The 27,500-nt window shown below is 51.0% G+C and overlaps 1 protein-coding gene across 1 annotated transcript in view; it reads right to left on the reverse strand.

Moving 5' to 3' along the window:
* Nucleotides 1–27,500, reverse strand: part of LOC310770916 (complement C3-like) — a gene marked incomplete at both ends in the record, with an annotated part of 58,893 nt that overhangs the window by 25,591 nt on the left and 5,802 nt on the right. The window contains 11 exons of the mRNA XM_083663612.1: nt 1–4; nt 7,501–7,615; nt 7,917–8,114; nt 8,384–8,452; nt 9,047–9,176; nt 9,608–9,763; nt 9,850–10,041; nt 10,170–10,261; nt 18,649–18,748; nt 24,512–24,733; nt 27,181–27,300. The exon at nt 1–4 is cut by the window's left edge and continues 85 nt beyond it. Coding sequence (XP_083519738.1) covers nt 1–4; nt 7,501–7,615; nt 7,917–8,114; nt 8,384–8,452; nt 9,047–9,176; nt 9,608–9,763; nt 9,850–10,041; nt 10,170–10,261; nt 18,649–18,748; nt 24,512–24,733; nt 27,181–27,300 — 1,398 coding nt within the window. The remainder of the gene's footprint in view (nt 5–7,500; nt 7,616–7,916; nt 8,115–8,383; nt 8,453–9,046; nt 9,177–9,607; nt 9,764–9,849; nt 10,042–10,169; nt 10,262–18,648; nt 18,749–24,511; nt 24,734–27,180; nt 27,301–27,500) is intronic.

Here is a 27,500-nt window from a genome sequence, read left to right on the forward strand (position 1 = left end):
ATCACTGGAACAGAACAGAGGCTGTGTCAGATGTGTAGGTAGAAGGCAGCTCCTAATCGTGAATGTGTGTGTGTGTGTGTGTGTGTGTGTGTGTAGGTTTTACTTCGTTTCGAACTCAAGCTCTCACTAGTGCCTATCATGCGGCGTACGCAGCCCTATGGAAGACTGTCATTTTGCTCCAAAATGACTTTTCTATAAAACCGACCACCCACCCGTAGGTGGCGTGGTGCCCCCCTGGGGCTGACGTGGCCACCCACCTCACCCACGTGACTACGTCACGTCCTGTCAGCCCCAGGGTCCGCCACTCATCGCTTCTTCCAGCCACTGAGAGGACATGTTTCTAAAGCTCCGTGGTTAACTCTAAGTTAGCGCTCTAAAACATAGCTATAGAAAATAGGCTCGTTCTGTCTTATCTTGCCCACCTTGAAGAGGTTTGCGGCGACGAGGTAAAGCAGGCTTCGGGGACCCGATCCTGTTCTCTCCACCAGTGGCGTCGGATCAAGTCATCTAAAGCTAAGAGTGTCTTCTTTTAGTTAACACTTTTTATTGCTACCGCCGTGTAGCTGTGTGAAACGTTCCCCGGCTGGGGCAGCATTTATCGGATTGAGGGCTGACTACGGTTCGCGCTCAAAACTGTTAGGCTAGGTTACATACGTGCGAATAGCTTACTGTGTAGCACTAGAACAATAGGCTAGTTAGCCCAGTTGTTGCGGATAGCTAGCGTGCACCCGTGTGGTTAGCGTCCGTGTGCTAGGTACTTAGGCGCCGGCTACTTGTGTAAGAGCGCACACGTTACTCCGGCTGGAGTAACATTAGATAGATAGTTAGCTAGTTGCTCAGTGCAGCTAGCATAGACTAGCTTGTAGCACTCCAGCTATCTTCACCGTAGCAAGCTACTGTTAAAAGTTAGCTTACGCGGTGTAACTCCCGCTAATTCTTGGTAGAGTCGGCAGGGCTTGTTGCGAGTTAGCTTCGCTGAACTCGCGCATGGACCGGGCGGCGACCATGAGAAAGGGGGGGACAGCCAGCAGCTGTGTTAGCTGTGAGGCTACTCTGGCGAGTTTCGACCGCCACAGGGAGTGTGTGTTTTGCCTCGGGCACAACCATGCTACAGATGCCTTGCTGAAAGCTGACTTCTGCCAGACCTGCAACGGCTTCACCCTGGGCGAGCTGCGGGAAAGAGCTTTGCTCTTTGTCCAGGTGGGCCCGATGCTCAGCCATGCACCTCCCGAGGGAGGCGCTGCCGCTGTGTCCGACCACTCGGTCGAGGGGGGGTTACCTGACGAGCAGGGCTCTCCGGTTCAACCTGAGCAGCAGAGTTTAAGTTGGGGGGATGAGCCCATCTATCCCGTGTTAGAACGGGGTGGGCTCTTCCCTTACGACCCCATAGTCGTCCCCCCCCTAGACACCCCCCAAGAGGAGATGTCAGGCGGGGAGGACTGGGACGGTGTAACCACTGTCACCTCTCTGGTAGGGGCCCGCTCGGAGACGAGCGTCAACGAGCCCTACCAGAAACAATTTCAGGGGGTGATGTCTAGGGCCGCAGCGAAGCTCGGGCCGAACCACCCCCGCCCCCCGAGTCAGTGCTGCTGGGATGTTACTTCCAGCCACGCCAGGCACCACAGGCGCCCCGCCCGAAGCCCCTCTTACCCGTCTGTATAGACGTGGTGCGCGCGGTGCAGATGGGATGGGAGAAGCCTCAGGAGGCCAAGCCGCTCTGCGCGGGCATGGCTCCGTGGTCGGCTTTAGAAGGGGGGGATAAGCTCGCGTTAGCCGCGATGCCTCCCCTCGAGGAAATGGTGGCCAGACACCTGGCCCCCAACCTCGCGAGGCCCACGTTGCCGTCGAGGGCGTGTCAACTAACGGCCAAGCTGGCCGAGAAGGCGTACTTCGCCAGGTTGTTGGTCATGGCGGCGGACTGCCCCGCCGCCATGACCAACAACCAGGCGATCCTGCAGGGCTACCAGGCAGTACTCCTGCGGGAGATGCAGGGTGACCCCGCACCCGAGCTGTTTACAGAGCTCAGGATGGCCACGGATTACGCCTTGCGTATGGTTGACTGCCTGGCGCAGAACAGCGGGAAGGTCATGGCCTTCTCCGTTCTGACTCACCGTCACCTGTGGCTGAACCTCACCCAGCTCCCGGAGCAGCATAAGGCTCCTTATGCTAAGCATAAGGAGGCTGCTAGGGGTCCAGATCTCTCCGGAGGGCCTGTTCGGTCCTTCCGTGGAGGATTTGGCACAGCGGTTGGAGAAGCGGCAGCGTGACTCTGTGGCGGTCAGTACCCTCATGCCTAGGCGGAAAGGGGAGGACCGCCGGTTCCAGGTGCGAGCGCGCTCGCAGAGTCGCCCTCCGGGGCCTCCAGCGCCGCGAGCCACCCCACGCCCGCGGGTACGAGCCCCACCTGTACTGGAGGCGCCCCACCCAGCCGCAGTGGGCCCGTCCTGGGTCCCACGGCAGGCCAGGGTGCGCGGCCCCCGCCCCCCAAAGCGAGGGGGTGCGCGGGGAGCGGGTAACCAGTCCCATACTTAGTCACCTCCCGGGGGAAGGGGGTGGGGCTATGAGCCCACCATCGTTGGAGCTCAGCGCTCAACTTCGGTCCGGGACTCAGCAGGGGCCTGCCCATCCCGTCACTCGCCGGTGCGGTACACCCGGCGGGGACGGCAGCTCACCAAGGCTTGGCCTCAGGGCCAGCCTTTGGCTTGTAGCTTTAGGGACAAGCCCACCGTCCTCGGTGCCCAGGGCCCGAGTTCGGTCGGGAGCTCTTCCAGGGTCTCATACCCGCCGTCAAGAGGCCCCCGGGACAAGCCCACCATCAATGGTGGGCTTGTCGGGAGCTCTCCTGGGGACCGCACGAGCGGACAAGTCTGCGTGCGGCGGTCGAAAGAGAGCTTTGCCTCCTTGGTCCCCCCAGCCTGCGAAAGCCGCATGGCGGGGGGGTTACGCCGGTTCGACACGCTCACAGGGCACGTCAGTAGGCGGAGCCTGCGTAAGAAACCGGCAGGGGGGCATAGCCTCTTATGTCCTGCCCCCCCATTTTCTTCCCCCACCAGGGTACCGGGTCAGGTCCCGGTGCCCAACAATATACTCATGACCAAGGGGGCGGGTTCCTTCCCCTGTGGCCAAAAGACAAGAGACCCTCTTTGTCCAACAGACTCGATGCCTGGGAGCGTCTATGTTCCCCGTCCCCATGGTTGCGGCGCACCCTCCAGAAGGGATACGCCCTGCAATTTGCCAGGCCCCCGCCCAGGTTCGACGGGACCCACGATTCGGCCGTGGAAGGGGAGTCCATGGACATACTCCACAAGGAGGTTATTTCACTCCTCGCCAAAGGGGCGATTCGCTCGGTTCCCAAGGCAGAGGTGCGCTCGGGTTTCTACCACAGGTACTTTGTCGTGCCCAAAAAGGACGGCTCCATGCGTCCAATTCTGGACCTTCGGCGTCTCAACAAGACGCTGAGGAAGTTCCCGTTCCGAATGCTCTCCTTTTCCCACCTGTTCAACGCGTTGAGACAGGGGGATTTCTTTACTTCCGTGGATCTGAAAGATGTATTCTTCCATGTCCACGTGGTCAAGAGGCACAGGAAATACCTGAGGTTCTCCTTCCTAGGGAAGGCTTACGACTTCTGTGTCTTGCCATTCGGCATGTCTTTGAGCCCGCGAACCTTCACGATATGCATGGAGACAGCCTTGGCCCCCCTCCGCGCGAGGGGGATTCGCGTCTTCCTATATCTCAGAATCAGAATCAGAATCAGAAAGACTTTAATGATCCCCGGGGGGAAATTGGGACACGTTACAGTTGCTCGTTCACATAACACACATAGCATAAAATAAAATACACAGTAGTAATGCGATAGTAAAATAAACAGAATAAGAAGAAAGAACACAACATAGCATGGAATAAACAGTATAAACAGTATAAACAGTAAACAGTATTAAATGCGATAGGAGCAAAATAGTGGAGTACGTCTAAGTAAGCAAATACGTAGAGTAAGTATACCTTACGTGCCAATTGTCTTTATTGCACACTGAACTTATATTATTCGGCTTGCCCCATACGTTACACGTGGCTCAGCCAGGCACTTTTTCCAGTTAGCCTATCTTTATTGCACACTGAACTTATATTATTCGGCTTGCCCTATACGTTACACGTGGCTCAGCCAGGCACTTTTCCAGTTAGCCTATCGGCTGGCTCAGTCTCAGGGAGACTGAGCGTCTCCGAGGTGCTCTTTTAAGAGAGGCATTAAATAGACCAATGGCCACAGGCAGGAATGATTTCCTGTGCCTCTCCGTGTTGCATCTAGGTGAAATCACTCTCTCACTGAATGTACTCCTGTGTTTGACTAGCACGCCGTGGAGTGGGTGCGAGTCATTGCTCATGATGGAGCATAGCCCCACAATGTCCCTGGCCTTACGGATCAATTTGTTAAGTCTGTTGGCATCTGCTGCCTTCAGCCTGCTGCCCCAGCACACAATAGCATAGAGGAAGGCACTAGCCACTACCGACTCTTAGAACATCCTCAGCATGGTCCGGCAGACGTTGAAGGACCTCAGCTGTCTCAGAAAGTAGAGACGGCTTTGCCCCTTCTTGTAGAGTGCATCAGAGTTCTTAGCCCAGTCTAGTTTATTGTCAATGTACACTCCAAGGTACTTGTAATCCTCCACTATGTCAACACTGACCCCCTGGATTGAAACAGGGGTCACCGGAGCCTTGACCCTCCTCAGGTCCACCACCAGCTCCTTTGTCTTTGACACGTTGAGCTGCAGGTGGTTCTGCTCACACCATGTCACAAAGTTGGCCACCACATCCCGATACTCATCGTCATCGCCATCTTTGATACATCCCACTATCGCAGAGTCATCAGAGAACTTCTGAAGGTGGCAAGACTCTGTCTGGTAGGTGAAGTCTGTGGTGTAGATGGTGAAGAAGAAGGGAGAGAAGACCGTCCCCTGTGGTGCTCCCGTATTGCTGACCACTCTGTCTGACACACAGTTCTGCAGGCGCACATACTGTGGTCTGCCAGACAGGTAGTCCACAATCCAGGCCACCAGGGGGGCATCCACTCGCATCGCCGTCAGCTTCTCACCCAGTAGAGCCGGCCTGATGGTGTTGAACGCACTGGAGAAGTCGAAGAACATGACTCTCACAGTGCTGGCCGGGTTGTCAAGGTGGGCGTAGGCGCGGTTGGTCAGGTAGATGACCGCGTCCTCCACTCCCAGTCGGGGCTGGTAGGCGAACTGGAGCGGGTCAAGGGATGGTTTGACCATAGGCCTGAGCTGCTCCAGGACGAGTTTCTCCAGGGTCTTCATGATGTGGGACGTCAAAGCTACCGGCCTGTAGCCGTTGGAGCCACTGGGTCTTGGCTTTTTCGGTACAGGAACGATACAGGACATTTTCCACATCACGGGGACCTTTTGGAGACTCAGGCTCTTGTTGAAGATCAGCTGTAGCACATCACACAGCTGGGGGGCACAGGCTTTGAGCACCATGGGGCTGACGCCATCCGGGCCAGCTGCTTTTCTCGTGTGTAGTCTCCTCAGCTGATTCTTCACCTGGTCCGCTGTGATGGTCAGCGTGGGTGGGGGGGGGAGTGGCATCATCAGCTCTGAACCCCTTCGGGGGGGGGGGGAGAGGGGGGGTGTGGCCTTGTCTCTGGGTGACGGGGTATGAGGGGGGGGGAAGGTGGGCCATCAGCCGGAGCCAGAGGGAGAGACGACGCTCTCATTGTGGCCGACTCGAGGGTCTGTGCCACAAAACATACCAAGGTGGTGACCGATCACCTACAAACCTTAGGGTTTTTGGTGAACTGGCAGAAGAGCTGGCTCGCCCCAGAGCAGACGGCGACCTTCCTGGGGCTCGAGCTAAACTCCCGGGCCATGCGAGCCCGCCTTTCGCCGGAGCGACAGTGTTCCACCCCTCCCCAGGCAGGTCGAAGCTAGCAGTCTGGCTCCTGAACAGGACCAGTTGCTAGCCCAGGGCTTGCCCGATAATGTGGTATGCACTATTCAGAGTGCTAGGGCTGCTTCGACCCGCACTCAGTACGCGTACAAGTGGCGGGTCTTTTCGCATTGGTGCACAAGTAAGGGTGTGGATCCAGTGAACTGCAGTGTGCGACTAGTTCTCTGTTTCCTTCAGAGCCTGCTTGACGCGGGTCAGTCCCCGCAGTCGCTTAAGGTGTACGTAGCCGCGATCTCGGCTTGCCACATGGGAATTGAAGGGAGCCCCGTGGGGGGCATGCCCTTTGGTCTCACGCTTCATAAAGAGGGCGCGTAAACTGCGCCCGCCGTCGCGGTGCGTTTTTCCCAAATGGGACCTGGTTACGGTGCTGGACGGGCTAACGGGTCATCCGTTTGAGCCCTTGGACTCCGCCGATTTAAAGGTTCTGTCCTTAAAGACCGCACTGCTGCTGGCCTTATCGTCAGGAAAGAGAGTCGGTGACCTGATTGCCCTCTGCCCCCTGCAGCAGGCCTGTATGGTTTTTGGGGATGATGGGCGCAGGGTTACGTTGCGACCTAACCCGGCTTACCAACCCAAGAATATTAATGCCAGCTATAGGTCTATGGTCATAGACTTATCAGCATTCTGTCCCCCGCCGTTCAGTTCGGGTGAGGAGAGACGCTTGCACATGCTGTGCCCCGTAAGGGCGCTCTCGGCCTATGTGGCCAGGACGCGTTCATTACGCATTACAGACCAGTTGTTGGTCTGCTTTGGGCAAAAGGCCCAGGGCGGGCCCCTTTCCAAGGATCGCTTATCACACTGGATAGTGGAGGCGAACGCGTTGGCATACTCTGCCGTGGGCAAGGTACCCCCGGAGGGTATCAAGGCGCATTCTACGCGAGGTGTTGCGACATCCTCTGCGTTGTTGCGTGGTGTTTCGGTGGAGGACATGTGTGCTGCGGCCTGATGGTCCTTTCATCACACGTTTGTTAGGTACTACAGTCTCGACGTGTCCGGTTCGCGGTTCGCGCACGCGGTACTGTCGGTGGCAAGGAAGTAGTATCGTTGCCACTCTAATATGTCAGACGGTCAGGCATGAACGTTGCCATAAGGCCGTGGTTCACCGATGCCTTTCGGGTCGCCCTGTGGGGTGCTCCCGGCAGCAAGGGCGGTTGAATTAGGCACTAGTGAGAGCTTGAGTTCGAAACGAAGTAAAACGTTAGGGTTGTGCTACAACCCGGGTTTTACGAGTGAGAACGAGAGCTCTCACTACCCAGCCTTGCTGCGTCGATGCGTCGTTGGGTGCGTCGGATCTCAGCTGGCTGGAAGAAATGAGTGGGGACGTGACGTAGTCACGTGGGTGAGGTGGGTGGCCACGTCAGCCCCAGGGGGGCACCACGCCACCTACGGGTGGGTGGTCGGTTTTAATGAAAAGTAATTTTGGAGCAAAATGACAGTCTTCCATAGGGCTGCGTACGCAGCATGATAGGCACTAGTGAGAGCTCTCGTTCTCACTCGTAAAACCCGGGTTGTAGCACAACCCTAACGTTTCAGTTGCCTCACCAGCTACCACGAGGGCAGTTAGGTAGTATGATGTCCGACCACAGCCAGCTCTCGGGGAACTTGGTACGAGAAACAATCTCATCGCTGTCCATGTAACTGTTATCATCCTCCTCACCTAAAGTGTCAAATGGAAAAATGTTAGATGTGGTCAATTCCTGTCACTCTCTCTCCTGTCCACTAAATCGCTCTCTTCTGTCCTCCCCTTGTATGCCCTCTGGCGTGTTCAACTGTGTTTCACTAGTACCTACTACGTCTCCATCCCCCCCCCCATCTTCCCTGCTTGTGTACCTCCACCTCCTCTAGTACCATACTGGGAGGCAGTGAGCCTCCTCCGCTCTGTCTCCACCCACTTCTAGTGTTACCATGGAAACCAACCATGCAGGCCTTGCCCCCCATCCCTTGTCCGTGTCTCTTACTGCGGGCCAGATAGAGGATGTCCGGCTTGACTTCAGCTCGCTGACTGGCCAGCGCCTTGCAGCAGTGTAGGAAGGCCTCGACGCAGGCCGCACCGTCTACGATGTACTCGCTGCGACGCTCACAGTTGTATGATAGCGGGGTGTCTCTCATGCCGTCCACACAACACGTCTGTTGCAGCTTGTCTGTGTATTGACTTCCTGGAAAGGATAGAGAAGAGGGATGTGGAAGGAGAAATAAGGAGGGGAGAAGAGAGATGGTTTGGGACAGATGGAGAAGGGTGATATACAGTAGAAAAGGGGATTTACTTAAGACTCTTGTAAATGTAAAAACACCACCATTTAAAACGGTGCTAAATTGAAACGGAATTGTGCCTCTAGAGGCCAGCTCTCACATTTGTGAAGAATAGCGTACGAATAGAATACATGTGAAGATGTGGTTATCCGGTGGTTTAGACTGTGACTCTTACTTAGGGTGGTTCTGACCTCCAGGATAGTGGTGGCTCGTTTCCTCCTGCTGGCGACTGGACACTGTAAAACTGGAAATGCAACAGCTCTTAGACAGAACACAGACTGGCTCTTAGACAGAACACAGACTGGCTCTTAGACAGAACACAGAATGGTTCTTAGACAGAACACAGCGAGTGACCCCGAATTGATTACAACCAGGTCACCTGACCTGACTTATTAATTCTAACCAGAATTGATCAATGTGCACATTCTCATAACTACTGTGACATTCTCAGCTGAATTCCCACTGCAGTCCATAAACAGATTATTATGATGTGGAAAATAGAGATAGGCCTATATCTGAGATGTTAAATGAATAATTTAAATTTTGAAACACCGCGTGTATTTGTATTTGTCATGTGATTCTGATGTTGTCAATATCAGGGTAGGGAAGGCATGGCTGGTTGGGTGTGGGTGGAGGAAGAATGGATCTACATGCAATAGTACAACCTGTTTGTTGGAGCTGGGATCATCTAGTGCCAAACACAATATTAAATAAGAGGCTTGGTGATAAATAAATTGAAATTGGCATTATACTTATACCAGGACAGTTGTTGGAGGAATAAGGCTAGTAGCAAGAGGGAAATGGTCAAAGGAATAAGATTGGAGTGGAGTGTTGTCACCTTGTCTGTAGGGAGTCCCGGATGCGGTGTTGGTCTCAAACAACAGACCAGCATCGTAGAACACACCCATGCTGTTCTTCCCTCCACCTGGTGTGCAGCCAGTGTCAGACTTCTCCACTGTGTCCCACACCTGAGTGGGAGGGAAGTCACGCACACGCACACGCACACGCACACGCACACGCACACGCACACGCACACACACACACACACACACACACACACACACACACACACACACATACACACACACACACACACACACACACACACACACACACACACACACACACACACACACACACACACACACACACACAAATGGGTAAACTGCCATGAGGAGTTCTACTCTGAAATGATACAAGCACCTTTTGAAAAAAGCGAAACATACAGTATAAGTATAAGATGATACAGTTGACGACTGCTGCATTAAAAAGAAACATATTGAATATTATTTGAACCTACTGGCTATATCAACACTCTTGCATGTACAGCTATGTTTGAGACATCTGTGATGTTACTACTGTAGCACTTTCAAATATATTCAAAGACAAAAAAAAGTGCCTTGGTCTGTGTGAGGCGGTGCTTGTTGTTGAGGACGTAGACTCCTTTGTCAACCGCCACCAGTCCCACCATGGCACCTGGGTCTCCTGTGATCTTAAGACCAAACAACCTACGAGGCTCAAAGGACGGGACGGCTCTGGTCGATTCCAACTTCAACTAAAGAAGGAGAAAAGTATTTAGATGAGAACATCGGTATGCTCAGTTTGTCTGTGGATGTCTCTTCACCATCATCAGGGTCTCACCGAGCCCATGCAGGAGTCCTTGACATCCACCCAAACTGAGTCTGACACCACCTCGTTGTCATTCACATGGTAGTAGGCAATGATGCGGAACGATGGCAGCATCTCCTTGGTAATGAGCAGTATCAGGGCTATCAGAACTTGGCCGTGTGACCTGTAATGGCCATGTTTCACCAGCCGACCTCTGCTCAGGACCTGAAGACACAAATAGATTCATACATCAAAGCCCGTGTATTACCACACATGCTGTGCACGCCTGTGCATGCTACACAGGTATGCAGGAAGCAACACTATATAACGCACACACAACAAATCTACCTCACCAGGTATGTGATGTCATGGACCCCTGTCTGCCTTTTGAGGATGAGGTTGATTTTCAGGTTGTCTCCTAAGTTCTGCTCAGACGAGTCGACCCCTGCACAACATATCACAACCATTAACTGTCAATAAAATGGATGTAACCACTCATTGTTTTTTGGACTCGCGTTTAAGTGTTGTCTGTCACCATCTTGGGGTCCTTGTGCTGCAGCTCAGGTGAGACGGCGTGAGATGGGGGGTTTCCCAGAGCTGCAGCTAAGGCCTGTGATCCGTGTGAGATCCTGTGTGTCCGTGATCGGCAAGCTGCGCGATCACTGGACAGGCGACCTGTCGATCACCCCATAAACCCAGTCTTTTCTATCGTCTATTTTACTCTAAACAGACGAGTTATATATAAATTCACCCCCTACAGTTGTTATGAAATTAGCTATATAGGCCAAAACTGTGTTTCGGTTCATTCTGTAAACATGCTTGACAATGTTCTTTACCTATGTAAAGGTAGTTGTTGGTTTTGGTGAAGCCGTGACAATGTTCTTTACCTATGTGGAGGTAGTTGTTGGTTTTGGTGGAGCTGTGACAATGTTCTTTACCTATGTGTAGTTGTTGGTTTTGGTGGAGCTGTGACAATGTTCTTTACCTATGTGGAGGTAGTTGTTGGTTTTGGTGGAGCTGTGACAATGTTCTTTACCTATGTGCAGGTAGTTGTTGGTTTTGGTGAAGCCGTGACAATGTTCTTTACCTATGTGGAGGTAGTTGTTGGTTTTGGTGAAGCCGTGACAATGTTATTTACCTATGTGGAGGTAGTTGTTGGTTTTGGTGGAGCTGTGACAATGTTCTTTACCTATGTGCAGGTAGTTGTTGGTTTTGGTGAAGCCGTGACAATGTTCTTTACCTATGTGGAGGTAGTTGTTGGTTTTGGTGGAGCTGTGACAATGTTCTTTACCTATGTGCAGGTAGTTGTTGGTTTTGGTGAAGCCGTGACAATGTTCTTTACCTATGTGGAGGTAGTTGTTGGTTTTGGTGAAGCCGTGACAATGTTCTTTACCTATGTGGAGGTAGTTGTTGGTTTTGGTGGAGCCGTGACAATGTTCTTTACCTATGTGGAGGTAGTTGTTGGTTTTGGTGGAGCCGTGACAATGTTCTTTACCTATGTGGAGGTAGTTGTTGGTTTTGGTGGAGCCGTGACAATGTTATTTACCTATGTGGAGGTAGTTGTTGGTTTTGGTGGAGCTGTGACAATGTTCTTTACCTATGCGGAGGTAGTTGTTGGTTTTGGTGGAGCTGTGACAATGTTCTTTACCTATGTGGAGGTAGTTGTTGGTTTTGGTGAAGCCATGACAATGTTCTTTACCTATGTGCAGGTAGTTGTTGGTTTTGGTGAAGCTGTGACAATGTTCTTTACCTATGTGGAGGTAGTTGTTGGTTTTGGTGGAGCTGTGACAATGTTCTTTACCTATGTGGAGGTAGTTGTTGGTTTTGGTGGAGCTGTGACAATGTTCTTTACCTATGTGCAGGTAGTTGTTGGTTTTGGTGAAGCCGTGACAATGTTCTTTACCTATGTAAAGGTAGTTGTTGGTTTTGGTGAAGCTGTGACAATGTTCTTTACCTATGTGGAGGTAGTTGTTGGTTTTGGTGGAGCTGTGACAATGTTCTTTACCTATGTGCAGGTAGTTGTTGGTTTTGGTGAAGCCGTGACAATGTTCTTTACCTATGTGGAGGTAGTTGTTGGTTTTGGTGAAGCCGTGACAATGTTCTTTACCTATGTGGAGGTAGTTGTTTGTTTTGGTGGAGCCGTGACAATGTTCTTTACCTATGTGGAGGTAGTTGTTGGTTTTGGTGGAGCTGTGACAATGTTCTTTACCTATGTGGAGGTAGTTGTTGGTTTTGGTGGAGCTGTGACAATGTTCTTTACCTATGTGGAGGTAGTTGTTGGTTTTGGTGGAGCTGTGACAATGTTCTTTACCTATGTGGAGGTAGTTGTTGGTTTTGGTGAAGCCATGACAAAGTTCTTTACCTATGTGCAGGTAGTTGTTGGTTTTGGTGAAGCTGTGACAATGTTCTTTACCTATGTGGAGGTAGTTGTTGGTTTTGGTGGAGCTGTGACAATGTTCTTTACCTATGTGGAGGTAGTTGTTGGTTTTGGTGGAGCCGTGACAATGTTCTTTACCTATGTGGTGGTAGTTGTTGGTTTTGGTGAAGCCGTGACAATGTTCTTTACCTATGTAAAGGTAGTTGTTGGTTTTGGTGAAGCCGTGACAATGTTCTTTACCTATGTGGAGGTAGTTGTTGGTTTTGGTGAAGCCGTGACAATGTTCTTTACCTATGTGGAGGTAGTTGTTGGTTTTGGTGAAGCCGTGACAATGTTCTTTACCTATGTGGAGGTAGTTGTTGGTTTTGGTGGAGCCGTGACAATGTTCTTTACCTATGTGGAGGTAGTTGTTGGTTTTGGTGGAGCTGTGACAATGTTCTTTACCTATGTGGAGGTAGTTGTTGGTTTTGGTGGAGCTGTGACAATGTTCTTTAGCTATGTGGAGGTGGTTGTTGGTTTTGGTGAAGCCGTGACAATGTCTTTACCTATTTAAAGGTAGTTGTTGGTTTTGGTGAAGCCGTGACAATGTTCTTTACCTATGTGGAGGTAGTTGTTGGTTTTGGTGAAGCCATGACAATGCTCTTTACCTATGTGGATGTAGTTGTTGGTTTTGGTGGAGCCGTGACAATGTATTTTACCTATGTGGAGGTAGTTGTTGGTTTTGGTGGAGCTGTGACAATGTTCTTTACCTATGTGCAGGTAGTTGTTGGTTTTGGTGGAGCTGTGACAATGTTCTTTACCTATGTGGAGGTAGTTGTTGGTTTTGGTGGAGCCGTGACAATGTTCTTTACCTATGTGGAGGTAGTTGTTGGTTTTGGTGAAGCCGTGACAATGTTCTTTACCTATGTGGAGGTAGTTGTTGGTTTTGGTGGAGCTGTGACAATGTTCTTTACCTATATGGAGGTAGTTGTTGGTTTTGGTGGAGCTGTGACAATGTTCTTTACCTATGTGGAGGTAGTTGTTGGTTTTGGTGGAGCTGTGACAATGTTCTTTACCTATGTGGAGGTAGTTGTTGGTTTTGGTGGAGCTGTGACAATGTTCTTTACCTATGCGGAGGTAGTTGTTGGTTTTGGTGGAGCTGTGACAATGTTCTTTACCTATGTGGAGGTAGTTGTTGGTTTTGGTGAAGCCATGACAATGTTCTTTACCTATGTGCAGGTAGTTGTTGGTTTTGGTGAAGCTGTGACAATGTTCTTTACCTATGTGGAGGTAGTTGTTGGTTTTGGTGGAGCTGTGACAATGTTCTTTACCTATGTGGAGGTAGTTGTTGGTTTTGGTGGAGCTGTGACAATGTTCTTTACCTATGTGCAGGTAGTTGTTGGTTTTGGTGAAGCCGTGACAATGTTCTTTACCTATGTAAAGGTAGTTGTTGGTTTTGGTGAAGCTGTGACAATGTTCTTTACCTATGTGGAGGTAGTTGTTGGTTTTGGTGGAGCTGTGACAATGTTCTTTACCTATGTGCAGGTAGTTGTTGGTTTTGGTGAAGCCGTGACAATGTTCTTTACCTATGTGGAGGTAGTTGTTGGTTTTGGTGAAGCCGTGACAATGTTCTTTACCTATGTGGAGGTAGTTGTTTGTTTTGGTGGAGCCGTGACAATGTTCTTTACCTATGTGGAGGTAGTTGTTGGTTTTGGTGGAGCTGTGACAATGTTCTTTACCTATGTGGAGGTAGTTGTTGGTTTTGGTGGAGCTGTGACAATGTTCTTTACCTATGTGGAGGTAGTTGTTGGTTTTGGTGGAGCTGTGACAATGTTCTTTACCTATGTGGAGGTAGTTGTTGGTTTTGGTGAAGCCATGACAAAGTTATTTACCTATGTGCAGGTAGTTGTTGGTTTTGGTGAAGCTGTGACAATGTTCTTTACCTATGTGGAGGTAGTTGTTGGTTTTGGTGGAGCTGTGACAATGTTCTTTACCTATGTGGAGGTAGTTGTTGGTTTTGGTGGAGCCGTGACAATGTTCTTTACCTATGTGGTGGTAGTTGTTGGTTTTGGTGAAGCCGTGACAATGTTCTTTACCTATGTAAAGGTAGTTGTTGGTTTTGGTGAAGCCGTGACAATGTTCTTTACCTATGTGGAGGTAGTTGTTGGTTTTGGTGAAGCCGTGACAATGTTCTTTACCTATGTGGAGGTAGTTGTTGGTTTTGGTGAAGCCGTGACAATGTTCTTTACCTATGTGGAGGTAGTTGTTGGTTTTGGTGGAGCCGTGACAATGTTCTTTACCTATGTGGAGGTAGTTGTTGGTTTTGGTGGAGCTGTGACAATGTTCTTTACCTATGTGGAGGTAGTTGTTGGTTTTGGTGGAGCTGTGACAATGTTCTTTAGCTATGTGGAGGTGGTTGTTGGTTTTGGTGAAGCCGTGACAATGTCTTTACCTATTTAAAGGTAGTTGTTGGTTTTGGTGAAGCCGTGACAATGTTCTTTACCTATGTGGAGGTAGTTGTTGGTTTTGGTGAAGCCATGACAATGCTCTTTACCTATGTGGATGTAGTTGTTGGTTTTGGTGGAGCCGTGACAATGTATTTTACCTATGTGGAGGTAGTTGTTGGTTTTGGTGGAGCTGTGACAATGTTCTTTACCTATGTGCAGGTAGTTGTTGGTTTTGGTGGAGCTGTGACAATGTTCTTTACCTATGTGGAGGTAGTTGTTGGTTTTGGTGGAGCCGTGACAATGTTCTTTACCTATGTGGAGGTAGTTGTTGGTTTTGGTGAAGCCGTGACAATGTTCTTTACCTATGTGGAGGTAGTTGTTGGTTTTGGTGGAGCTGTGACAATGTTCTTTACCTATATGGAGGTAGTTGTTGGTTTTGGTGGAGCTGTGACAATGTTCTTTACCTATGTGGAGGTAGTTGTTGGTTTTGGTGGAGCTGTGACAATGTTCTTTACCTATGTGGAGGTAGTTGTTGGTTTTGGTGGAGCTGTGACAATGTTCTTTACCTATGCGGAGGTAGTTGTTGGTTTTGGTGGAGCTGTGACAATGTTCTTTACCTATGTGGAGGTAGTTGTTGGTTTTGGTGAAGCCATGACAATGTTCTTTACCTATGTGCAGGTAGTTGTTGGTTTTGGTGAAGCTGTGACAATGTTCTTTACCTATGTGGAGGTAGTTGTTGGTTTTGGTGGAGCTGTGACAATGTTCTTTACCTATGTGGAGGTAGTTGTTGGTTTTGGTGGAGCTGTGACAATGTTCTTTACCTATGTGCAGGTAGTTGTTGGTTTTGGTGAAGCCGTGACAATGTTCTTTACCTATGTAAAGGTAGTTGTTGGTTTTGGTGAAGCTGTGACAATGTTCTTTACCTATGTGGAGGTAGTTGTTGGTTTTGGTGGAGCTGTGACAATGTTCTTTACCTATGTGCAGGTAGTTGTTGGTTTTGGTGAAGCCGTGACAATGTTCTTTACCTATGTGGAGGTAGTTGTTGGTTTTGGTGAAGCCGTGACAATGTTCTTTACCTATGTGGAGGTAGTTGTTTGTTTTGGTGGAGCCGTGACAATGTTCTTTACCTATGTGGAGGTAGTTGTTGGTTTTGGTGGAGCTGTGACAATGTTCTTTACCTATGTGGAGGTAGTTGTTGGTTTTGGTGGAGCTGTGACAATGTTCTTTACCTATGTGGAGGTAGTTGTTGGTTTTGGTGGAGCTGTGACAATGTTCTTTACCTATGTGGAGGTAGTTGTTGGTTTTGGTGAAGCCATGACAAAGTTATTTACCTATGTGCAGGTAGTTGTTGGTTTTGGTGAAGCTGTGACAATGTTCTTTACCTATGTGGAGGTAGTTGTTGGTTTTGGTGGAGCTGTGACAATGTTCTTTACCTATGTGGAGGTAGTTGTTGGTTTTGGTGGAGCCGTGACAATGTTCTTTACCTATGTGGTGGTAGTTGTTGGTTTTGGTGAAGCCGTGACAATGTTCTTTACCTATGTAAAGGTAGTTGTTGGTTTTGGTGAAGCCGTGACAATGTTCTTTACCTATGTGGAGGTAGTTGTTGGTTTTGGTGAAGCCGTGACAATGTTCTTTACCTATGTGGAGGTAGTTGTTGGTTTTGGTGAAGCCGTGACAATGTTCTTTACCTATCTGGAGGTAGTTGTTGGTTTTGGTGGAGCCGTGACAATGTTCTTTACCTATGTGGAGGTAGTTGTTGGTTTTGGTGGAGCTGTGACAATGTTCTTTACCTATGTGGAGGTAGTTGTTGGTTTTGGTGGAGTTGTGACAATGTTCTTTAGCTATGTGGAGGTGGTTGTTGGTTTTGGTGAAGCCGTGACAATGTCTTTACCTATTTAAAGGTAGTTGTTGGTTTTGGTGAAGCCGTGACAATGTTCTTTACCTATGTGGAGGTAGTTGTTGGTTTTGGTGAAGCCATGACAATGCTCTTTACCTATGTGGATGTAGTTGTTGGTTTTGGTGGAGCCGTGACAATGTATTTTACCTATGTGGAGGTAGTTGTTGGTTTTGGTGGAGCTGTGACAATGTTCTTTACCTATGTGCAGGTAGTTGTTGGTTTTGGTGGAGCTGTGACAATGTTCTTTACCTATGTGAAGGTAGTTGTTGGTTTTGGTGGAGCCGTGACAATGTTCTTTACCTATGTGGAGGTAGTTGTTGGTTTTGGTGAAGCCGTGACAATGTTCTTTACCTATGTGGAGGTAGTTGTTGGTTTTGGTGGAGCTGTGACAATGTTCTTTACCTATATGGAGGTAGTTGTTGGTTTTGGTGGAGCTGTGACAATGTTCTTTACCTATGTGGAGGTAGTTGTTGGTTTTGGTGGAGCTGTGACAATGTTCTTTACCTATGTGGAGGTAGTTGTTGGTTTTTGTGGAGCTGTGACAATGTTCTTTACCTATGTGGAGGTAGTTGTTGGTTTTGGTGAAGCCGTGACAATGTTCTTTACCTAGGTAAAGGTAGTTGTTGGTTTTGGTGAAGCCGTGACAATGTTCTTTACCTATGTGCAGGTAGTTGTTGGTTTTGGTGGAGCTGTGACAATGTTCTTTACCTATGTGGAGGTAGTTGTTGGTTTTGGTGGAGCTGTGACAATGTTCTTTACCTATGTGGAGGTAGTTGTTGGTTTTGGTGAAGCCGTGACAATGTTCTTTACCTATGTGCAGGTAGTTGTTGGTTTTGGTGAAGCCGTGACAATGTTCTTTACCTATGTGCAGGTAGTTGTTGGTTTTGGTGGAGCCGTGACAATGTTCTTTACCTATGTGGAGGTAGTTGTTGGTTTTGGTGGAGCTGTGACAATGTTCTTTACCTATGTGGAGGTAGTTGTTGGTTTTGGTGGAGCTGTGACAATGTTCTTTACCTATGTGGAGGTAGTTGTTGGTTTTGGTGGAGCTGTGACAATGTTCTTTACCTATGTGGAGGTAGTTGTTGGTTTTGGTGGAGCTGTGACAATGTTCTTTACCTATGTGCAGGTAGTTGTTGGTTTTGGTGGAGCCGTGACAATGTTCTTTACCTATGTGGAGGTAGTTGTTGGTTTTGGTGGAGCCGTGACAATGTTCTTTACCTATGTGGAGGTAGTTGTTGGTTTTGGTGGAGCTGTGACAATGTTCTTTACCTATGTGGAGGTAGTTGTTGGTTTTGGTGAAGCTGTGACAATGTTCTTTACCTATGTGGAGGTAGTTGTTGGTTTTGGTGGAGCTGTGACAATGTTCTTTACCTATGTGGAGGTAGTTGTTGGTTTTGGTGGAGCTGTGACAATGTTCTTTACCTATGCTGAGGTAGTTGTTGGTTTTGGTGAAGCCGTGACAATGTTCTTTACCTATGTAGAGGTAGTTGTTGGTTTTGGTGGAGCTGTGACAATGTTCTTTACCTATGCTGAGGTAGTTGTTGGTTTTGGTGGAGCCGTGACAATGTTCTTTACCTATGTGGAGGAAGTTGTTGGTTTTGGTGGAGCTGTGACAATGTTCTTTACCTATGTGGAGGTAGTTGTTGGTTTTGGTGGAGCCATGACAATGTTCTTTACCTATGTGCAGGTAGTTGTTGGTTTTGGTGGAGCTGTGACAATGTTCTTTACCTATGTGGAGGTACTTGTTGGTTTTGGTGGAGCTGTGACAATGTTCTTTACCTATGTGGAGGTAGTTGTTGGTTTTGGTGGAGCTGTGACAATGTTCTTTACCTATGTGGAGGTAGTTGTTGGTTTTGGTGGAGCCGTGACAATGTTCTTTATGTGGAGGTAGTTGTTGGTTTTGGTGGAGCTGTGACAATGTTCTTTACCTATGTGGAGGAAGTTGTTGGTTTTGGTGGAGCTGTGACAATGTTCTTTACCTATGTGGAGGTAGTTGTTGGTTTTGGTGGAGCCGTGACAATGTTCTTTACCTATGTGGAGGTAGTTGTTGGTTTTGGTGGAGCTGTGACAATGTTCTTTACCTATGTGGAGGAAGTTTTTGATTTTGGTGGAGCTGTGACAATGTTCTTTACCTATGTGGAGGAAGTTGTTGGTTTTGGTAGCATATGGAAGGGCCGTCATACTGGCTGATGCCTGCATTCCATCTGCAATGGCTGGATCATCCGTCTTTGCCTGCGATTGCACACACACACACACACACACGTGAACACACATGTGCGCGCACACACACGCATGCATGCACGCACACACACACACACACACACACACACACGCACGTGAAGTAAATGAGCAGTCATGAAAGTACTTAAGTATTTGTGTATCTGTATCTGTATTTGACTTTGAGTATTTATATTTCTGTCAACTTTCACTTTTACTCCACTACATTTCCCAAATAAAATTGATACTTTTACTCCACTACATTTCCCCCAAGCATCTTAGTTACAGAGTAAAATCAGAAGAAATTGGGTAGCCTGCAAGCAATCAGGTTTGGTGAATCAGCTGCTCCTAGTTTGAAAGTTACGTTAATCACGATCCGCACGCCATTCTTGGTGGCTGTAATGCAACATAACGTTGTTTGCCAACCACTATAAAACTCAAGAAGAAGAAATAGACTTCCACTCAAGCCCAGGCATGTCTTTTGCTTGTTTGTTTTTTTAACAGCATTTACTTGTACTTTTACTTTCAATACTTAAGTACATTTAATATCAGAAAATTACTTTTGATACATAAGTACAGAAAATAGCTACTTTAAGACTTTTACTCAAGTAATATTTATTCTAATGAGTGACTTTGACTTTTACCAAAGTATTTTTCTGGGAACATTGTTTCCCCTAGAATTTTTTTCAGGCCTGGAGGGACTTCAAAACCGTTAGGGTTGTGCTACAACCCGGGTTTTACGAGTGAGAACGAGAGCTCTCACTAGTGCCTAATTCGCTGCGTACGCAGCACTATGGAAGACTGTCATTTTGCTCCAAAATTACTTTTCATTAAAACCGACCACCCACCCATAGGTGGCGTGGTGCCCCCCTGGGGCTGACTTGGCCACCCACCTCACCCACGTGACTATGTCACGTCCTGTCAGCCCTAGGGTCCGCCACTCATTTCTTCCAGCCAGCTGAGATCCGACGCACCCAGAGACGCATCGACGCAGCAAGGCTGGGTAGTGAGAGCTCTCGTTCTCACTCGTAAAACCCGGGTTGTAGCACAACCCTAACGTTTTACTTCGTTTCGAACTCAAGCTCTCACTAGTGCCTTAATTCAACCGACCTTGCTGCCGGGAGCCCCCCACAGGGCGACCCGAAAGGCACCGGTGAACCACGGCCATATGGCAACGTTTATGCCTAACCGATTCGCATATTAGAGTGGCAACGATACTACTTTCTTGCCACCGACAGCACCGCGTGCGCGAACTGCGAACTGGACACGTCAAGACTGTAGTACCTGACAAAGGTGTGATGAGAGGACCATGAGGCCGCGGCACACATGTCCTCCACCGAAACACCACGCAACAACGCAGAGGAGGTCGCAACACCTCGCGTAGAATGCGCCTTGATACCCTCCGGGGGAACCTTGCCCACGGCAGCGTATGCCAACGCGATCGCCTCCACTATCCAATGTGATAAGCGATCCTTGGAAAGGGGTCCGCCCTGGGCCCTTTGCCCAAAGCAGACCAACAACTGGTCTGTAATGCGTAATGAACGCGTCCTGGCCACGTAGGCCGAGAGCGCCCTTACGGGGCACAGCATGTGCAAACGTCTCTCCTCACCCGAACTGAACGGCGGGGGACAGAATGCCGATAAGTCTATGACCATAGACCTATAGCTGGCATTCATATTCTTGGGCTGGTACGCCGGGTTAGGTCGCAACGTAACCCTGCGCCCATCGTCCCCAAAAACCATACAGGCCTGCTGCACCGAGAGGGCAATCAGGTCACCGACTCTCTTTCCTGACGATAAGGCCAGCAGCAGCGCGGTCTTTAAGGACAGAACCTTTAAATCGGCGGAGTCCAAGGGCTCAAACGGATAACCCGTTTGAGCCCTTGGGCGCAGTTTACGCGCCCCCTTCATGAAGCGCGAGACCAAAGGGCACACCCCCACGGGGCTCCCTTCAATCCCCATGTGGAAAGCCGAAATCGCGGCTACGTACACCTTAAGCGACTGCGGGGACTGGCCCGCGTCAAGCAAGCTTTGAAGGAAACAGAGAACTGGTCGCACGCTGCAGTTCACTGGATCCACACCCTTACTTGTGCACCACCGCGAAAAGACCTGCCACTTGTACGCGTACTGAGTGCGGGTCGAAGCAGCCCTAGCACTCTGAATAGTGCGCACCACATTATCGGGCAAGCCCTGGGCTAGCAATTGGTCCCGTTCAGGAGCCAGACTGCTAGCTTCCACCTGCCTGGGGAGGGGTGGAACACCTCCCCCTCCGCCTGGGATAGGAGATCGGCCCGCACCGGTAATGCCCAAGGCGGGCCCTGCGCCAGGGAGACCAGGTCCGCAAACCATGTCTGCCTGGGCCAGAACAGAGCCACTAGAACGAGTCGGAGACGCTGCTCCTTCACCCTGTCCAACACCTGACGGATCAGGGGGATCGGTGGAAACGCATGAAGCCCCTCCCGTGGCCACACGTTCACCTGTCCTCCTGAATCGAGAACCACAATGGGCAGTGCGTCGCGCGCCGCAATGCGAAGAGATTGACGCGGGCACGACCGAACCTGGCCCAAATCTGTTCCACCACCTGAGGGTGGAGGCACCATTCCGTATGACGGGGATAGCCTCGAGACAGCAGGTCGGCGCCGTAATTCAGCCGTCCCGGCAGATAGGCCGCCGACAGTGACAGGAGATGGGGATACGCCCACAGGTGAATCTCCGCCGATAACCGGTTCAACGCCTTCGACCGCACACCGCCCTGTTTGTTCAGGTGGGCGATCGCCGCCGTATTGTCCGAGCGAATCAGCACATGGCGTCCATGTATGATTCGCTGGAAGTGAAGCAGAGCCAGGCGAATCGCCTCCAGCTCCAAGACGTTCATGTGGCGAAGCTCCTGAGCCTCCCACCGGCCGTTCGCCAACAGAAACCCGCACCCAACCCCAGAGGGAGGCGTCGGTGCGAATCACTAAACTGAGCGGGACCGGGCCCAATCAAGTGCCCCTCGATAGGTAACGGGGGTCCGCCCATATGGCCAACGCCTGGCGGGCCTGACCTGTCAGAGGCACCCTGCGATGACGGTCCCTGGCCGGATCCAAGCGCAACCCGAGGAACCAGATCTGGAACAGACGCATGTGTAGCCTCCCCAGAGGGAGCACATGCAGTGCCGAGGCCATCAGGCCCAACATGACTGTGCACTGATGCACTGACACCGAGGAGCAAAGACTTAATGTCCTCGCTGTCTGCACCGTGCAAGCCTGTCGCTCCCGCGAAAGGCGGGCCCGCATGGCCCGGGAGTTTAGCTCGAGCCCCAGGAAGATCGCCGTCTGCTCTGGGGCGAGGCAGCTCTTTTTCCAGTTCACCAAGAACCCTAAGGTTTGTAGGTGATCGGTCACCACCTTGGTATGTTTCATGGCACCAACCCTCGAGCCGGCCACAATAAGAGCGTCGTCGAGATAAAGGAAGATGCAAATCCCCCTCGCGCGGAGGGGTGCCAAGGCCGTCTCCACGCAAGCCGTGAAGGTTTGCGGGCTCAAAGACATGCCGAAAGGCAAGACACAGAACTTGTAAGCCTTCCCCCGGAAGGAGAACCTCAGGTATTTCCTGTGCCTCTTGACCACGTGGACATGGAAGAACGCATCTTTCAGGTCCACGGAAGTAAAGAAATCCCCCTGTCTCAACGCGTTGAAGAGGCGGGGAAAGGAGAGCATTCGGAACGGGAACTTCCTCAGAGTCTTGTTGAGGCGCTGGAGGTCCAGAATTGGACGCATGGAGCCGTCCTTTTTGGGCACGACGAAGTACCTGTGGTAGAAACCCGAGCGCACCTCTGCCTTGGGAACCGAGCGGATCGCCCCCTTGGCGAGGAGCGAAATGACCTCCTTGTGGAGTATGTCCATGGACTCCCCTTCCACAACCGTATCGTGGGTCCCGTCGAACCTGGGTGGGGCCCTGGCAAATTGCAGGGCGTATCCCCCACCGCAGCCACGGGGACGGGGAACACAGACGCTCCCAGGCCTCGAGCCTGTCGGGCAGAGATGGTCTGTTGTGGCCAAAGGGGGCGGAACCCGCCCCCTTGGCCATGAGTATATTGTTGGGCACCGGGGCCTGCCCCGGTGTTTTGGTTGGGGAAGAAGGGGGGGGGGGGGGGGGGCGGGACATAAGAGGCTAAGCCCCCCTGCCGGTTTCTTACGCGGGCTCTGCCTACTGACGTGCCCTGTGAGCGTGTTGAACCGGCGTAACCCCCCAGCCGTGCAGCTTTCGCCGGCTGGGGGGAGCAAGGAGGCAAGGCTCTCTTTCGACCGCCGCATGCGGACTCGTCCGCTCGTGCGGTCCCCAGGAGAGCTCCCGACCAACAATGGGCCCATGGCACCATCGATGGTGGGCTTGTCCCGGGGACCTCTTGACGGCGGATGAGCGATCCTGGGAGAGCTCCCGACCGAACTCGGGCGCTGGGCACCGAGGACGGTGGGCTTGTCCCTAAAGCTACAAACCAAAGGCTGGCCCTGAAGCCAAGCCCTGGCGAGCTTTCGTCCCCGCCGGGCGCAACGCACCGGCGAGTGACGGGTTGGGTAGGCCCCTGCTGAGTCCCGGACCGAAGTTGAGCGCTGAGCTCCAACGACGGTGGGCTCATAGCCCACCCCCTTCCCCAGGGAGGTGACTACGTACGGGGATGGTTACCCGCTCCCCGTGCACCCCCTCGCTTTGGGGGGCGGGGGCCGCGCACCCTGGCCTGCCGTGGGACCCATCCTGGGCCCACCACGGCTGGGTGGGGCGCGTCCATTAGGGGCGCCCTAGGCTGTGGGGCTCGTACCCGCTGGCGCGGGGCGGTCCGCAGCGGCGGAGGCCCCGGAGGACGCCTCTGCGCGCGCGCTTGGACCTGGAACCGGTGGTCCTCCCCTTTGCTCTTTCTAGGCATGAGGGTGCTGACCGCCGCCGAGTCCCTCTGACGCCTCTCCAACCGCTGGGCCAAGTCTTCCACGGAAGGACCGAACAGGCCCTCTGGGGAGATCTGGGCCCCCAGCAGCCTCCTCTTATCCTGCTCGAGGAGCTGGGTAAGATTCAGCCACAGGTGGCGGTGGGTGAGAACAGAGAAGGCCATGACCTTCCCGCTGTTCTGCGCCAGGCAGTCTATCATACGCAAGGCGTAATCCGTGGCCATCCTGAGCTCTGTAAACAGCTCGGGGGCGGGGTCACCCTGCATCTCCCGCAGGAGCACTGCCTGGTAGCCCTGCAAGATGGCCAGGTTGTTGGTCATGGCGGCGGACTGCCCCGCCGCCAAGTACGCCTTTTCGCCCAACTTGGCCGTGAGCTGGCACGCCTTCGAGGGCAACGTGGGCCTCTCGAGGGGAGGCATCGCGTCTAACGCGAGCTTATCCGCCCCTTCTAAGGCCGACCACGGAGCATGCCCATGCAGAGCGGCTTGGCCTCCTGAGGCTTTTCCCATCCTGACTGCACCGCGCGAACCACGTCTATACAGACAGGCAGCAGGGGCTTCGGGCGGGTGCCTGTGGTGCCTGGCGTGGCTGGAAATAGCACCCCAGCAAAACTGATTCGGGGGGCGGGGGTGGTTCTGCCCGAGCGATGCTGAGCTTCGCTGCGGCCCTAGACATCACCCCCAGAAACTGCTTCTGATAGGGCTCGTTGAAGCTAGCCTCCGAACGGGTCCCTACCAGAGAGGTGACCGCAGTTGCGCGGTCCCATTCCTCTCCGCCTGACAAGTCCCCCTGGGGGGCGTTCTGGGGGGGAATAAAAATGGGGTCGTAGGGGAAGGGCCCCCCTGTTGTAGCACAGGGTCGATGGGCTCATCCCCCGAGCTTAGGATCTGCTGCTCAGGTTGGACCGGGGAGCCCTGCTCGTCAGGCAACTCCTCCTCCACCGAGTGGTCAGACCCACCGCATGCGCCTCCCTCAGGAGGTGCATGGCTAAGCCACGGGCCCACCTGGACAAAGAGCAATGCTCTTTCCCATAGCACGGCCAGGGTGAAGCCTTCGCAGGCCTGGCAGAAGTCGGACTTCAGCAAGGCGTCAGTAGCATGGTTATGCCCGAGGCAAAACACACACTCCCTATGGCGGTCCTGACTCGCCGTACGTAGCCTCACAGCTAACACAGCTCTTGGCTGTCTCCCCCTGTCTCATGGCTGCCGCCCAGTCCATTGTGCGAGTTCAGCAAAGCTAACCCGCCAACAAGTCCCGCCGACTGTACCAGAATTAGCGGGAGTTAACCGTGTAAGCTGACTAGCAGTAGCTTGCAACGGTGAAGATGCTAGAGTGCTACAAGCTAGCTGCTAGCTGCACTGAGCGAGCTAGCTAACTATCTATCTATCGTTACTCCCGCCGGAGTAACGTGCGCGCTCTAACAATAGTAGCCGGCGCCTAAGTACCTAACACACGGAAGCCAACCGCACGGGTGCAAAGCTAGCTATCTGTAACAACTGGGCTAGTTAGCCTATTGTTCCTGTGCTAAACGGTATAAGCTATTTCGCACGTATGCAACCTAGCCTATAAGTTTTGAGTGCAGACCTGAGTCGGCGCTCAAGCCTTTCAATAACGCTACCCCAGCCGGGGAAAAAGTTTCACATGAGCTGCACAGCAGCAGCTAATACAACAGTTAACTGTGAAAAAGACACCCTTAGCTTTAGATGGCTTGATCCGGCGCCGCTGGTGAAGAGTACAGGATCGGGTCCCCGAAGCCTGATTTATCCCATCCACGCAAACCTCTTGAGGTGGGCAAATCCGCCGGAACGAGCGTAGTATCTAAGCTATGTTTAAGAGAGCTAACCGCGGAGCTATGAAAACGACGTCCTCACACTGGCTGGAAGAAACGAAGAGTGGCGGACCCTAGGGCTGACAGGACGTGACGTAGTCACGTGGGTGAGGTGGGTGGCCAAGTCAGCCCCAGGGGGGCACCACGCCACCTATGGGTGGGTGGTCGGTTTTAATGAAAAGTAATTTTGGAGCTAAATGTCTTCCATAGTGCTGCGTACGCAGCGAATTAGGCACTAGTGAGAGCTTGAGTTCGAAACGAAGTAAAACCTAAACTGACCGCAGGGGGGACCCTCGCTGGCGACTGGAATTGAAGCCAGATTTGGATAATACTAAGATTAGGATTAGACTGTGATGTCATTATTCATTCATATTGATATTAGTCATGTATGTTATTAGTAAAAAGAAAATCAGGCCTGTACAATTGTAGGGGAAACACTGGGGAAGATATCTGTACTTTTACTCAAGTATAGCTTTTGGGCCAACTTAGAACTGATTAACTTTCCACACCCACTGGCCAAAAGAGGATGTGGCAATTGACGTGTCCAATCACAGAAAGGTAACTTCCAAATGGATTCACATAACACCATACAATTTTGTAGTCATATAGGCCATGGATAACCTCGCGTCACCAGGCTCTTCTCAGCAAGAAAGAGCCTGGCCTCCCTTTACAAGTGATTTTGTCACCCTGCCTGTTTCCGGCCTAGAGCCCGCCCTAGACAGGAAACAACAGCGGAAATAGCTCGTTAACTTGACAATCAGACACAACGAATAAGAAAATAAAACGGCAAACAACAAAACAAAAGATGGACGTACCGAACAAAGTTTTTGAAGAAGTTCTTGTAGAAACATCGCAGATTCACAATATCACATATTTTAAGCCAATACAGAAGCTTTACTTTTCAAACGAATGGCTGCAGTTGATGGAATAGTTATAATAACGCTAGTTGTCTGTCCGCTGTTATCGATAATGGAGGATCAAGTACAACAGTTGAAGCATCTCTGCTGACTGTGCTGGGAAAGACATGGGCATTGATCATAAGATTTCACATGGCAAGTACTCCATTGTCTTTGGCTCTCCAGAAACCTTCCTCGGCAGTGACTAGAAATGTGCTAACGCTACTATACAACTTGTGTTGTTGTTCTTTTCAGGCTCTATCTAACGTAACCTCACCGCGTCAAGCTAACGGCAGCAAAGACGTTTTTTGGCGCACTTATTTCCGGTGTTGTTTCCTGTTTCCTTGGTTTATGCCCCCATGACACAAAGCGGAGTAAAAGGTGCCCAGACTAGGCCATGGACAAATTGATTAACTTTCCACGCCCACACTGGCCAAAAGGAGGTGTGGCATTGGGGGTAGCCAATCATAAAAAGGTGCCTAAGTTCCAAACGTATTCACGTTACATGCCGTGGTGGAGGTATGCGCTCTACTGTGTCCCCTCTAGTTAAGCAATAGTTCTTGTTTCTTTCACTCTTGTCAGGGCTCTCTAGACTGATGCCCAGAGAGCGTCAACTCAAAGGCAGCAACCAGAACAGTCACTACATGACAGATTAGTTCCGCCTGGCTGTTTTCATCAACGATCCACAGTCCGTTTTTACTGCTTAAGCTTCATCTGCCAAACCAGACAACAATATAACAGATACGTTCAGTAATACATTTTGTAGACTTACATTGATAACCAGGTTTGCATTATTTACGATTGTATTGATTGTGAGCTTGGCAATGCCGTTGGCTGCGGTGAGGCCCTTCACCGGGCCTGGTTCCACCTCCACAGGAATGCCATGTGTTGGAGTGCCATCAGGGTTCATGACGTGAACCTACCATCCAGGAGGCAAACAGCACGGCATCCAGAACACATGAAACTATCATTAAAAACATGTTTAACGGCAATCTCCAAATATTACGATGGAAATAGGTGGAGAAATGCTGCGCATCAGTTGAAAAAAAAAGTGATACACAGATATCTATGTGTGTATGTATATATATATATATATAGTATATAGCCCCAGTCGCTGCT

The sequence above is a fragment of the Poromitra crassiceps genome (genome assembly GCF_964638095.1).
Source record: "Poromitra crassiceps genome assembly, contig: HAP1_SCAFFOLD_258, whole genome shotgun sequence".
NCBI classification, from domain to species: Eukaryota; Metazoa; Chordata; class Actinopteri; order Beryciformes; family Melamphaidae; genus Poromitra; species Poromitra crassiceps.